At 49.3% G+C, this 14,201-nt stretch overlaps 6 protein-coding genes across 6 annotated transcripts, besides 2 other annotated features; 2 read left to right on the forward strand and 4 right to left on the reverse strand.

The window, feature by feature from the left end:
• Positions 1 to 9: 9 nt before the first annotated feature.
• FPSE_12439 (uncharacterized protein) lies at positions 10 to 177 on the forward strand (the record flags this gene model as incomplete). The annotated part of the gene is made up of 1 exon (XM_009265556.1): positions 10 to 177. A coding segment is annotated over one exon (168 nt), but the record flags the coding sequence as incomplete, so codon positions are not given.
• Positions 178 to 633: 456 nt separating this feature from the next.
• On the reverse strand, positions 634 to 3,184 carry FPSE_12440 (uncharacterized protein; the record flags this gene model as incomplete). Its single annotated transcript, XM_009265557.1, has 2 exons — positions 634 to 2,586; positions 2,639 to 3,184. 2 exons carry the CDS (start codon positions 3,182 to 3,184, stop codon positions 634 to 636), a joined length of 2,499 nt encoding a protein of 832 aa, XP_009263832.1.
• Positions 3,185 to 4,069: 885 nt separating this feature from the next.
• Positions 4,070 to 6,151, forward strand: FPSE_12441 (uncharacterized protein; the record flags this gene model as incomplete). Its single annotated transcript, XM_009265558.1, has 1 exon — positions 4,070 to 6,151. The coding sequence occupies one exon, from the start codon at positions 4,070 to 4,072 to the stop codon at positions 6,149 to 6,151; it is 2,082 nt and encodes a 693-aa protein (XP_009263833.1).
• A 444-nt stretch (positions 6,152 to 6,595) lies between these two features.
• Positions 6,596 to 8,629, reverse strand: FPSE_12442 (uncharacterized protein; the record flags this gene model as incomplete). The annotated part of the gene is made up of 1 exon (XM_009265559.1): positions 6,596 to 8,629. One exon carries the CDS (start codon positions 8,627 to 8,629, stop codon positions 6,596 to 6,598), a length of 2,034 nt encoding a protein of 677 aa, XP_009263834.1.
• A 615-nt stretch (positions 8,630 to 9,244) lies between these two features.
• Positions 9,245 to 9,270: a microsatellite.
• A 579-nt stretch (positions 9,271 to 9,849) lies between these two features.
• FPSE_12443 (uncharacterized protein) lies at positions 9,850 to 11,055 on the reverse strand (the record flags this gene model as incomplete). Its single annotated transcript, XM_009265560.1, has 1 exon — positions 9,850 to 11,055. The coding sequence occupies one exon, from the start codon at positions 11,053 to 11,055 to the stop codon at positions 9,850 to 9,852; it is 1,206 nt and encodes a 401-aa protein (XP_009263835.1).
• Positions 10,471 to 10,548: a repeat region.
• A 1,062-nt stretch (positions 11,056 to 12,117) lies between the features above and the next one.
• FPSE_12444 (uncharacterized protein) lies at positions 12,118 to 13,499 on the reverse strand (the record flags this gene model as incomplete). Its single annotated transcript, XM_009265561.1, has 2 exons — positions 12,118 to 13,252; positions 13,303 to 13,499. 2 exons carry the CDS (start codon positions 13,497 to 13,499, stop codon positions 12,118 to 12,120), a joined length of 1,332 nt encoding a protein of 443 aa, XP_009263836.1.
• Between the last annotated feature and the right edge of the window lie 702 nt (positions 13,500 to 14,201).

Here is a 14,201-nt window from a genome sequence, read left to right on the forward strand (position 1 = left end):
GAGCACAAGCCTCCACCCAAGGACGAGTACAAGCCCCCTCCCAAGGGCGAGTACAAGCCTCCAGTTGAGAACAAGCCCCCTCCCAAGGACGAGTATAAACCTCCTCCTAAGGATACCTACAAGCCTCCTGTTGAGAATAAGCCTCCTCCCAAGGACAGCTACAAGCCACCCCACTAAAAAGGGTCACGATTCTCGACCATCTCTTTTGTTATTCAAGGCATGCACCACACTTTGACAGTGCAGATCTGGACAAGAGGACTTCAACGCAAGGTTTCCTTCATTCATTCTTCTTACCCCTTGCATATCCCTACAAGGGAGCGCTCTTTACTTTACGATTGATGTTTGAAACTCGGTATGGCGGATTGTTAGGACTGGATATGTTCTCTTCTTATACTCTCGTTAAATGACTTTGTTTGTAGTTATCAGTTTGTTAAGTTGAAAGGCACACGAATTTAGTTATCATCCAATATTATCACATTTGTTGATTACCAAATCCGATTTCTATTTTCTATTGCCATGACTTGAAATACATGTTGACTCGTAGTCCAACTCGAGTGGTTTGGGAGCCATAGTTCAGAGGCTTGGTTTGTTCACATAGCTATACGCAACACTCTCTTTTGCCCTACTGCTGTTTTACAAAGCCGTTGAACTTCCTGCGGTGATCTCCATACCAGCAGCAGACTGTAGCCATGTATTCCAGTCGATATCTGTGTCGATGTCCATATTGACATCCACGTCAGTGAGATTTTCGGTATCCAGGTTTGGGTCAGGCCAAAGCCATGACCCGACACCTGTGGCCATCGGTTGGTTATCACTCCAACTTTGAGGATATGCAGTTGACTTGAGCAGGGAGGATTGCGTGACATCAGATTCGATTAACTCATGGCCGGGGTTTGAGAGAAGAGCCTCGAGCGAGCCGTTCAGGGCTTGTCCTGCAACATTGTTGCCGATCTCACTCGAGCTGTAGGTATGAGTTGTGGAAGCCTTGTAACTACCATTGCCGAGGGTTAAGTCGTTGGAGACCTCGGTTGGTGTCTTTCCAACAAGTGTCCGCCAGTGCTCAAGGAGAGTGATTTTGCGCTGTGCATGTGGGGTTGATTCCGGGTCGGTTGGGGCAGGCAGAGAACTGTCGATGATTTCCAACTTCTCGATCAGCGATGGGTTATTTCCTATTAACCCAAGCTGTGCATCTCGATGTCTCCTCGCCTTGTCCATTAGCTTGCGCAGTGGAATCCACATACGCACGTTCTTGGCTGTGCTGTTGTGAGAGGGAATGAGCCATTCGCTGTGTAGAGCTATCCACGCACGCTCAACTGTAGATGACCACTGCCGCCGAGATATCTCTATGAGCAGCCAGACTATGGCATACCAATGGGTGTATGTCTGGTAGATCCATCTCCACTGGCGACATCTCGTCTCGGCATTGAGGGAATGGTTGTGCTCGGCTATCTCAATAGCTGCAATGAGTAGCTTGTCTCGGACTTCATCTGAGAAACGATCGCTAGGTGAGGTAAATAGCGAGGGAAGGTACACCAAGAGAGTCAATTTGGACAGGACCAACCGTGTAACTACAATACCAACCCAGTTGATGATATCGTCAGGTTCAATTGAATACCGGAAATAGCCCTCCTCTAGCTTCTTACGATAATGGTCTAATAGTTGGGCTTGGTCATCAAGGCCTGGGCCACCTGACTGAAGGCTCGAGGTCATCAACTGCATGGATACATGCGCCAGCTCGCACATGGCTATCGCAAGGGACATGTCCGTAACGCCTTCACGCTCCACAGGAACATGTTTCGTATCAGGGCTAAGATCCGAGTCGTTGATGTTGATGGGCATCTTGGTGTCGAAACTATCTTTGTTGATGGTGAATTCAGTCCCTTGGTCCTCTGATGCACGGATGTCAATCACGATAGCCATCCACCAGATACGCCGCCGTTGTTCTACTTCATAGGGTGATAAATGCGGGAACCTGGACCCGTCACGATGAAGACCAACAGCGTGAGCCATGCGTATCATGAGACCTGTCATCATCCAGACGTACACAGGACTATCATATCGCCGAGCCAGTGAAAGGAAGATGGCCAATGTCTGAACGTGTATAATGTCGGGATCGTTGAGGAAGTCAGCTTTCGCAAGGGCTTGTTCTAGACCGCGACGAAATTTGAGATTGAGCTCGGTTTTAGTAGCACCGAAGTTTGTCAGTACATCATCGTCCTCCATTGATGTTACCGCAGCATAGTAAATGGAGAAGAGCAAAGCTTGATTCTTCAGATCGATTTTAGGACTTGACCCGCGAGACGAACGAACCATCTTCCTGATGGTCGGCATATGGACAATATACATCATGATGTTTATGTTCTCTTCAAAAATGTCCAACAAGAAGGGGATCTGGGATGGTAATGGATTGAAGTCCTGGTTCCCAGGTGGCGATAGCGACAAGCCATGTTGGAACAAGAAGGCGTGCCGGTCCACAGGTTCTCGATGGAGCTCTTGGGTCGACGGAGTGGCTGTTGGAAAATCTTGTTCATCGGAAGACTCTACATCATCTTCCGTTCTGCGAGTGTCCATCTTAAGTCCCTCAAGCTAGGCACGATTAATGAGCAGAAGCTAAGAAAAGAGCTTGTGCCTGACTGACCTCATCACTAATGCGGGACCAAAAGCCACTTGAGATGTATCGTCTTTGATTTGCATCTTTCAGAACCATTCGGCCGAAATGCTTCTGAACGTCTGACGTTGTCGACGCTGAAGAGGGACTGGTGGCAGCTCTCGTGTTCTCAGGGGGCGATGCGGCTTCAGAAGAAGCACCCCTGCTGCTGGCCGCATTAGCCACCTCTAGTTGACTCCTCAATTCTTTGACCAGGTTCTCGAGTGTATGCAGTCTATCCAATGCCTGATGACCTTCCAGGTTGTTGTCAACCTGTCGTGGGCCATCGCTGCTAAAGCGATCGAGGCGCCGGGCCCATCTAGGCGGACGGTCATTGGAGGGGACGACACAGGGAATATTAGCTCTACGGCAATTCGAGCATGGGGATAGCTTGTCGCATCGAACTTTGCGACTGCGACAGACGACACAGCTGCGGAGCTTGGCAGTCGGTGTAGGCCTCGCGCTTTTTTCGGGTGCAGAGGCCGAATCTGACGCGAGAAGAGGGGCTTGAGCTGGAGCTGAGGGAGGCGACGCCATTTGCGGGTTAAAGAGAGGGACGGGCTAATAGTCTGCAAACAGTTGTCTAACTAAAGATAATTATTGGATTGGAAAGGGGTGGAGGGATTCGATGGGACTCAGTCTCCCGCGTCCGGTGGCTTGGGACATTCGCGTTCCTTTTTTCCCTTTCTTCACAACTAAGCATAACTTTATCAGGGACCGGAGATCGATCAATGATTCGTTGTTTATCGTGACCGATGCGACATTTGCGAGCCTGACCCAAGCTAGCGCATACTATCAACAGAGACTTACTAACCATCTTAGGCGAATAGAGTACAGCATCATCGTCGATTAATGTCAATATTGAGCAACTGTTGAGGTCATTTCTTATTTATGCTGATCGCCCAGCGTACTAGAGGTTTCATTCACACTCTTTGTGGCCAGTTTATAAGTAGAGCTACCACTATCAAGTTGTTCTTACGATACTGTCTGTTAGGGCTGTGATTAGCTATCTGGCGCTGAAATAAGCACTATCTCATTTTAGTCAGTACCCACATCTCAGACTCTCCCAAGCATTGTGAACCTCCATGAAGAAACACGCTCAAGGAATAAACAAGACCAAGCTTTACTCACTACTATTAATAGTATTTTCTCTCGATCACCATCCCGTGTTAAACCCAATGCATTCCTGAGATCGCCACGATTCCACAATGAGACAGTTCAAGCAAGATATTCAAGACATGACCCCCTTTCGGAGAAGGGATGCCTTTCCAAGGGATGTCTTGCTACTGATGACAAGTCCAACGCCGGATTTCGTTCGCTCCATTACATTCTACCCTCACGACCTCTTCAGTGATTACCTTTTGACTTGCTTTAATTGAACGTCAAGTTGCTTGTGCTAGGCTCACACACTATCTGCCTTTCATGTCTCTTACGACGACAGCACACAGCCATTTCTCTCACGATGATTACCCATCGGTAACATCACCACGGCCAAACGTCTATGGACAGGGCCGCAGTATGGACGTCACAGCTTCCACTCTCCACAGAACCAGTCCTCTCGATTTCGATTTCGCCAAAATCCAGCCTTTCGTTAAATCCGGCACGTTCCTAGAACCACACGACACTACAGCTCTATCTTCGAACGAGTCCCATGCGTCTGCACTCTCCAAGCGCAACAATCGCTCTGCAATGCGATTTTCCTCGAATGCAGGCATCATTGAAGAGTACGCGCGGTCATGGAACAGTCAAGATATTAGCATCAGTATACCTCAAGATGGCGAAAAAGGGTTCGAACAGCTTGTTAGTCCAAGAACGGCAGACAATACACCGAGATGGCCTTTCATCAATGACGATAGCCTCAACACACCCGACTCTGCAGACGCGGAGCCGCTCTTCCCTTCCTCAGCCAGCACTGTCTCACACCCCAGGCAGATACACCGTATCGATGAAGACTTGGAAGACCTATCTGCCCTGTATGTCTCCCCGTTGGACGCAGTACCCGAAAGTCCCATTATAGGACCACCCCTACCACCACCAATACGATCATCAAATCGTCCTTTAGGCAAAGTCATGACTGCGGCTGAGTTCGAATCTTTGCAGAGGCGAAAGGTTCTTGAAGAGACAGAAAGGCTCTTTTATGAGGGCGAAAACGAAGACGACAAGATTGATTATGACAAGATCGATCATGATACGGTTGATGAAGTAGATCTTGCCAAGAGGCAGATGACTCAGCGTAAAAGGCAGCAGAAACATCTTGACAGCTACCGGCAGCAGATGATGAAAACAACAAAAGGACATGAACTGCCACATATACGCTCCCATTCCCGTATGTCTTCCACACTTTCCTTTACGACGACGTTTCGGGGTCATAGGGAGGATATTCCTACGCAATACGGGGACGAAGATGAGGATGAAGATGACGTGCCGCTGGCTATTCTCCAGATGAAACAGAGATCAGGTGGGAGAGAAGCACCCATGCATGCCATAGACGGGAGGTCAGACTATGGTTTGAACATCCAACCAGCTCCAGAGAGCAGGAGACAGCAGCCACGCTCCCCAATGCCAGCCTTTGCCAGCAAATTGCCGCGCGATCCTTTTGCTGGAAATGTACAGCCTTCTTGGCCTATGGGCAACCAGCAACTCATTCCCGGTGGTCTTGTTGGTGTGATAGCAAGTGAGGAACGTGCAAAAGCTAGGCGTCGGGTTCCCCCAAGTCATGGCTTCCAGCCACTCCCCGATACCAATAATGCTTTCAACTGGGGATCATCATCGCGTCAGCCACCTTCAATGCCGGTTACATATGGTATGCCAATGGCCCAGCCGCCAATGCCATCATATTCTCGACCACAAACGCCAGTTACAGCGCCACAACCTCCTCCTGCTCCTGTCAATCATCAAATGTTCAACTTTTTGAAAGCCCAGACTGAGTTTTTCCGAAATATGGCTACCATCAATCAACAAAGAAGTGGTCAGCCATGGGACAACTTTTCGTCACAACAGTCAGTGATGAACGGAGGGGTTCCTAGTGGGATACCTAGCCGTGCCCCCTCCAACTATGCCCCCTCCAACTATGCCCCTTCCAACTACGCACCATCTAATTATGCGCCATCTAACTATGCATCTTCGAATTATGCGAGATCAACATATGCTCGCTCGAACTATGCCAAGTCTGTTCATCAACGTGATGGGGGATATGCCGCCTCAGTTGCACCGTCCGAACGTAATACCGTCGGTATGCCAAGTCGATACAGGCCTGTTTCCAAAACGGCGCAACCAGTGCACGCAGAGAGAGGGGCCCAAGCTGTCGCAAGAGTCTCTACTAGCAGTGACTGGAATCACAACCGAAATATGAGGATGGACCCACGAGCTATTCTTGAAGCAGACACTACAGACAGCGATGATGATGAAGCATTTTGGAGAGCCAGGAAAGCGAAGCGAGACAGGAGAAGAGCCATGTGTTTTCAAGACAACGATTTGGGAATCAGGGCAGAGTGGATCAGGTAGGCTTCTGAGTCGATAGTATCGGGACGGACAACTCAGGGGAGGATTAATTAATAATACCGGAAATGCCAATAGAGATGCATTACACACGACTATCCAGTTATTTTTCATAGACTTCACCATAGAGAGTAATTATCACACAATAATAAAGCATATTATCCTACCTGTGAGTAACTGAGAAAGGGCCTCTCACTTGCTCTGTTTAGCCACTTTAAGCAGTCTCTGTTGGGGAGACCTGGTGTAAACATTGTTAGATCGTATATGTCGCGAAATAAAGGAAGAATTAAATTATCATAAATCGTTCAACACGAGCTCTTCTCCCCTTGCTAGATGTTGACAACATGTTGCCGCCCACTCGCCGTCCAACAATGGCAACTAATAAAGTATATAGCATGAAATAGAATTTTCTCATATAGCTTGTCTATCCAACATGCACTAGCTTATCTCTTAGCGTTCCGCTGTCCTGATGTCGACTTGAGAATCTTTGTTGGGGCTTCTTGACGAAACGGAAGAGCTCGCAGTTTGTTGCAGCGGGCCTGGAGGGTAGATTTGAGCTGCTAGTTCCGATGATGACTTTGAAACCGGGCGAGAATGACCAGTTGGGTCCCCACGGGCGGTGGCAGCCAGAGCCTCGAGCTGGGTCATTGTGTCAAGCTGTGTGGACGATTTGGACTTCATGAAGGATGCTCGATCATCAGCCATGAACTGGTATCGTGCATCTGGATTCTTTCGCCAAAACACCAACGCACTCGATATGATGATCATGAGGAGAAGGATGAGAGAGAATGCAGCATTGGCGACAAAGAGGACCAGCCCGGTGACCGAAGGGCCCATTCTGGGCATACCCAAAACGTTGGTAAAGATGAAGAGGCAGATGGCGTTGAGAAAGTTGAGCACGAAGATGGCGATGTTAAACGAGTTCACGCTCTTGTCCATGAAGGGACGCATGACACTTGTGGCGATCAAAGCAGCCACCTCGATGATGATGAGGGCAACCGCTTGGACTACGCCGCTCTTTTGGCTCAGGGCGATAAACATGCTTTTGACGAGGATATACGCAAGCTGGGGCACGACGAAGTAGTAGCCAGTTGCTCGGTATGGGATATACAAGAAACCCCACTTGTTCAAAATGCGCGAGTCCGAGTAAAGAGTGACGACTGGGTTGCTATGTCTGGCAAAGGTGATGATCTTGAATGCTGCCAATGCGAGGGTGATTGTGACGGCAAGGAAGAAGAAGACAGCCAGGACTACCAGGGCAGCCGAGTCAACTTGAGTGAATTCCCAGAGAGAGAGAATAGCGATAGGAGCAAAGCCCATGAGGGTAAGCCGAAGAAGGATGCCTTTGAGGAGTGTGCGCCACTCTATTCGAAACTCAAGGAAGCGTTCTTGCTTGATCCAAGCCTGCTTTGCGCAAAGATCAAGAATAACCTTGGCGATAAGAACGAGGAGGCAAGCAAAGATGATGAAGACGATGAAGAAGGTGAGCGCAGTGAGGAAAAGATTCGTCGTCTCGATTCGGGAACGGAAGGCCACGCGCTGAATACCGTAGACCAGGAATGAGCCATTCTCAAGCTCAATGTTGGATCGTTTCGACATGGCAAAGCCACGACGGACCAAAGCCGCAGCGCCAGGGATATACTCGATAGATCGTTTGGCAACTTGGACCGAAGAAGTAGCAAGATGATCGAAAATGCGAGCGGGTGTGCCGCCTGTAGCGCGTTGATACCAGGTGAAGACCTCTTGCATCCAATGGAGGCGGATGATGCCCATGGACCATTGGAAGTTCTGAGTCCAGGCATCAACAATAGGAGGCATGGTAATTCCTGTGAGACCAATAATAGCTTGGGCTTGGAAGTATGTGAACAGAGCTAGGGTATTGGCAGCAAGATGAGCGGATGCATTTCCGTAGCCTGCCAGCGAGATCAGAGCTGAGGAAACGAGTCCTATTCCGATGATGATGGCGGTAACCCATTTGACCGACAGTTGCTCAACAGACTTTCCAGTGGAAAAGTCTGCCTCAACACATGCGACGCTCTCTCCAGTGGATGTCATGTTGACATATGCACGCACAGTAGCATCCAAGTCCGGGATGCCGTATGCGATATTGGGGACTTGGTCCAATGCATCGCCAAGCGGGACGTTGAACTTGATGTCGATATCACCTGGGGTCATGGGGCAAAGACTGGGAAGCTCAAGGCTACCAGAGCAAGGGTCGACGACCTGACGGATGAACTGGTATCCATAGACATTGAGGGCGACATCGAAGAGAACTTTGCCCTGGACCGAGGCAACAGCGTTGACGTTGATGGTGGCAACCGAGTTGTTTGGGGTGACTACAACATGGAAAAGACTAGCAGTCAACAAAGAGCCCTGTTGACAACTGTTGAGGGACTTGGACTCGAGGATCCTGTCGGCTGTGGCGAAGGACGAAAGCTGGGCGAGCCATGAGAAGAAGATGAGGGATGCCGTGAATAGCTTCATGGCTGCGGTGTCGGGGTGGATTGAATTGGCTACAGCTCAAGAGAAGGTTTACTTTGAAGACAGAGAGTATCGCTTCTACTGTGAGCTTATGCTCAAGATGTTTGATGAGATGCGACAGCGACAGAGTTAACAGGCGAGCATTGTTGACGATCCAGTGAACGAGGGATGGAAACAGGGGTGGGGGCCAGTCGGAAGTGAACGCGATGGAAGAAGAATGGATGCTTTCGGCTGACGCGATAGAAGACTCAAGAAACTAGCTGTCTTGTAGTCAAGTCCGGAGCAATGAAACGAGAGTGATGGACGATTTTATCAATGTTGAAAGCGACCGACTGATGAGCGTTCAAGCTTAATAAAGTCGAGAATGGGCTGCTTTGTCTGGTGCAGGTTGATATGGAGAAAAACTCTCGGAACCTGGAAAGGCAGGAAATTGGAGGATAAGCTCAAAGCTACAACAAAGAGGCGAAGCAGAAGGATCAGAAGTGGGACCAGACCAATCACATCATCAGGAAGAGTTTGTCATTGCACAAGGCTTGCATTCAAAGGCTGGGATACGAGATTAGCAGACCAGGTACGTACAGTCGATGGAATGTCACATCACGGCAGCCTCGGTGACCCTATTTTTATTGTTATTTTTATTCTTAAAGCTTTATTCTGTAGATTACAGCTGATTAAAGTCTAATCCTTCGACAAACTGGACTTGTCTATGCCGTCAAATTGAACTTGTCAGGTTCATGACTGAGCGACTTCAGCAGGCCCAATATTTGACCCCTGTCATGTCTCTCTCTCACCCTTGCATTCACTTCCTCGTGTCACGTCATAGAGACGTTATCACCTCGTGATCTTCTGCTTATCAGCGGGGTTCTTCGGAACCGCCGACTACCCTGTATCATCTCAATGAGAATGCTTGATTGTGTAACATCTGATGCCATTGATTGCATCTAGGTAGTCTTTCTTCCAAACATTGGGATAGACATCAAAACACCTAAGTTTTAGGCTTGAAGGATTCATCAGGATCTATTGTAACACATGTTGAGGCCTCAGCTGTTAACAGTATCAAGACCTTTGTTGAGCTACTTCTCCGCACCATTAACACCTCCCCACCACTGATGCCAACGCAAATTAAGACGAAAGGAAAAGGCGACAATGAATCCACAAACTTTAAATAAATCTGAACAAAAATATATTATGCAGCAAACTCGCTGTTACTATGTCGCACATATCTAGACCAGCTCCAATGTACCGTTGAAGTTTCTGATCCGCTCGTCAAGGATGATGGAGCTCAGAACCCAATCACCATCGCGAGACAGCTCACCCTCTAGCCTCTGACCTCCATCAACAAGACGCACATGTCGCGCCGAGTTTCCAAATCCACCACCACCTTGGCTGCCACCGCCAGGGATCGAGAGGGTCTGTCCTGGGTAAATCAGATCAGGGTTGGTGATGTTGTTGTGTCGAGCAATCTCATCGAATGAAGTGTTGAATCGGGCAGCAATGCCTCGGAGAGTGTCTCCTTGCTGGACCGTAACCTGAGAAGAGCCACCGTGATGGCCTCCAGCCGACCAACGGAAGCTTCCTCGGTCGTTCTCCAGTAGCTTGTTGAGGGAGATGGATGTGTGCTGGTAGTCGCCATTCTCACGCTTGCAGGAAGCGTGCAGGACATATTCACCATGAGTATCGAGTCTGATATCCCGAGACGAGGCGGTGAAGTTGCCGGCGTAGTGTCCAGAGCGGCGTCGGTTGGAGCCACGAGAAGAGCTGCGGCTTCGGCTTCGGCGACGGGAGGAAGAGCTTCGACGACGGTGATGAGAACTGTAACGGTCGTCATCTCGTCTGTGCTTGTCCTCCTCTTCCCTTCGCTTCTTTTCCTCCTTTCTCCTCTTCTCTTCCTCTTCCCTCTTCTTTTCTTCCTCCTTCTTCTCGTCCCTATCATCCTTCCAGTCTTCGGCGGCATCCTGTAGCTTATGACCACTGAAGGCTCCTGCCAAAGCACCGATGATGGTGCTTGACTTACTGTGTCCGGTCGCTCCGCCAATCTTGTGACCACCGAAAGCACCAGCTGCACCACCGGCTACAGCTCCCATGAAGCCACGCTCGCCCTCTTGGCCATCGCCGTCGTTGAACTGATCACGAGGGCCTGAGCCGTGAGGAGGACCCTGTTGATATTGCCCAGGTCCAGATCCAGATGGTGGGTATTGGTGTTGCTGGCTCTGCTGGGACTCGGAGTAATAGGACTGTGCCTCTCCTTGGCCTTGCTGGTATCCTGGTGGGGGACCACCATAGCCACCTTGCTGTTGACCATATTGCTGGCGGTCGTTTTGCTGATATCCGCCTTGCTGGTAGCCACCCTGCTCATTACGGCGTTCATCGCCGCCCTGAGGGAAGGGAGCTTGCTGCTGGAATTCGGTGTTGTGGCCGTAGCGAGTCATTGTGTTTGTTTTTGTTGGAAGAGTTCAGAGATAGAGGTACGGGACCATGGATGATGACTTGGGGCTTTGCCAATTTATGTATGCACACTTGCCGCGGTGAGGGCCAAGTCGCTCGTCGCAGCCACAATTGATGTCTCCAGTGACATACGACATGAGTCCAATCGGAGACGCCAACGTTGTTTATGGTGGGTTACCATCCGCACAGCCTCATGTTGCTGAGTGATGCCACGTATTTGCTTGCGAAGCTTTGAGCAACACTTGGCTCTTTGCTTGGTGGTTACTACTGTCTTGGCGTTTTGGCTTGCCACTGCCTGTGGCAAGCATGCAGGGGTCCCTGTTATTTTTGGAACAGACCCTTCATCGAGGGTTGCAAATGTTACAACTCACAATCACTCAGATGCCCTCATATCGAATGACTGAATGACACAGCCCTCACAGGCTGCAAATCGTTCTGCATGAAGCCACTACAACAAATACAGCGCTTACTTGTTGGTGTTGACTCCCTCTTGGCCAAGTGCCAAGCGTTAGTGCGGTTAATTCGGCAGCCCGCCGAGACGCGCACACCGCAGCTTTTAGGCTGATTCTTGGTGGAGTTCAGATTGATAATAGCTGTCGCAGCACGAATAGCTTCTTCTCAAGTACCGTTAGCTGTTTGGTTAGCATCAACGCCAGACATCAGTGCGACGCCATGTGACAATATCACCGCCATCTGATGCTTCACCGTCTTGTATGGGAAACCCTTCTCCAGTGTCCTCTGACAATGGCGAAACCTTTCACCAGCTACATGGGAAAAAACACTGTTCTCGTTTGGTCAAGCGCGATCGTCGGGAGACAACAGTCAAGGACATCCCAACGCCGATCGTTCGGTAGACGGCAGGGATACCGTATCACACAAAGAATGCAATGTCAACGGACAACAAGACCGTCAGTGAATTTGACTTGTTGGACGACCTGTAGGTATGCCTACATTTTTCTGGTAATTGTCTTGTACCAAGATGATTGATGACTTGTAATTGAAGTGACAATGAACCTCGAAAGGGTCTCTATTGGAGTGTCATGATTCTAAACAGGCATAATTCCTCGCATCATCCTCTTTCCAAACCAGAATACCGTGAAGACAAAGCTACAGAGGCACGACACTATGGCAAGTAGCCACGCACTTTCTATCGTGTAGTCGGAATGCCAGTGCTTTGTGGTTGCGCCGACTATATCATCGGCATTCAGCAGGTCCACGCCGTCTTCCGTCAGTACCCTCCAGGCATAATTCCTCTGCGACGTTGGCCATACTGGCAACTCCCAGTACCTTGACTTCAAACCGAGATCTTTCGCAAGTTGAACCTGTTTTCTGAGCTTAACCCTCTGCGCCTGGCTCAAGTATGGCATGACAATTCCAAGGGCTCTCCATATAGACACGGAAGCTGTGTAGAACTCGTTTTCTCGCACCTCGGGACAAAGGTTGTCGACCGTCCGGCAAAACCCATACTGAGAAAGTAGGTCCAGGGATGCATCGAGAAACACATCATGGTATTTCTCCCATTTGGCCAAGTCTGTGCCGATGTTGACGGCGCGCTGGCTAACAATACTACCCGTACCCACGACAGTTATTGGTCTGGAATTGAATGTTTGGTTCGTGGGTGTTGAAGGGAGCTTTTGGTGAAACGACAGATAGCCCTTTGCTCGTAGAGGTTCCAGGTGCTTCAACAAGACTGGCCATGTTTTTACAGGGTCGTCTTTGACATCGATGAAGAGGATCAGCGTCTTGTTCGGGTCTGTTGCAAAGACACCAGCAGGACTGTTTGTTTCCGTCAGATTGTCGACGTGGGGTTTGGAGTTCATTGCGTCCAGAATCTGCAGCAAAGGCTTGGTGTATAGTGACTCGAGTGTTATCTCCGCTCTGCGATTCCACCAGTTATGACCGACCAATAGATCTCTGCCGTTGCTGCTCAACCAGATGTCTGCCTCTATGCTAGCACAGCCAACAGACAAAGCCGAGAACAGAGGTCTAGGTCTCAGGTAGTCGTTGTGAGAATGCACTATGACAGGTGAAACCTGGGGCGACAGATCTTCGACCCATCGCTTCGCACTCTCTGTTGCGTCACCATAATTCTCGACGGGATCTGCCAAGGCCAAGCCTGAAGCCTCAAAGTTGTAGATGGCGTATCGCTCGATTACGAAGACAAACAGGAAGAAAGTGCCGCTGCGAGGGGGTCAGCATTTGAATTGATAGCCCAACAGCTAAGTACTAACAAGATTAGAATTGCTCCAGCACCAACCGCAACCCATGGCTTGACCCATTTTGTACAGAATCGCCAGGCCCGGGATTCTTTGATACCGGTAGTGCAAACGGCGTATGGCTGCGCGTCGTCTGCATTTGCTTGACGAAGCGGCCGATATTCGACATCATCTTTATCTGTTGGGCTACATAAGTAGCCGGTGAGATTCATTGTTTCGTGCTGCCCAGCGACAGGGAGGTACAATCGACAAGGACACAAGTAGAGAAAGGTTAAGATGCATTCTCGGGTATAAGAGATACGAAAATGACAGTCAAGTGCCGACATGATCATGCGGAGAAGTTCCAGGCCTTAACGTTAGTTGGCAGTCTGCCGTATTACAGCGACTCTAAACCGCACGTGGTTCCACCATGAAGCTATTCGTCAACCAATCCGAACGACAAGCTGAACCACGAACTTTAATCACGAATACTAAATGAGACCTTTTCTATAAAATATTGGTGATGTGCGATAGTGAAGTATAGATTGTTCCGAGAGCTAAAATTCAAGAATTCAGTACACGTGTCGCAATCAACAGGCGCGACGCATTGTAGACTTTCATCCTACAACGAGTCATTGCAGGGAATATGGCACCAAGAATTCAATTTCGAAGCCTAACGTATGAAATTGAATCAAGCTTCTAACCCCTCTTCTTATCTTGATGATCCAACATCGGAAAGAGTTTGAGATAAGGCCGCATCTGCTACTCTCTGTTGGTCATGTCTGTCGCTTATTGTAACCACCACCCCAACCAGCCGATATATACCAACTGAACGACACATTCAACCACATACGACCATACCTACCAGAAAATACGGGATCCCGTCCGCTCTCCCATAGTCAAGCTGGTAAGGGGCGGATTAGTAGTTGGGTCGG

The sequence above is a fragment of the Fusarium pseudograminearum genome, chromosome 2, assembly GCF_000303195.2.
Source record: "Fusarium pseudograminearum CS3096 chromosome 2, whole genome shotgun sequence".
NCBI lineage: Eukaryota > Fungi > Ascomycota > Sordariomycetes > Hypocreales > Nectriaceae > Fusarium > Fusarium pseudograminearum.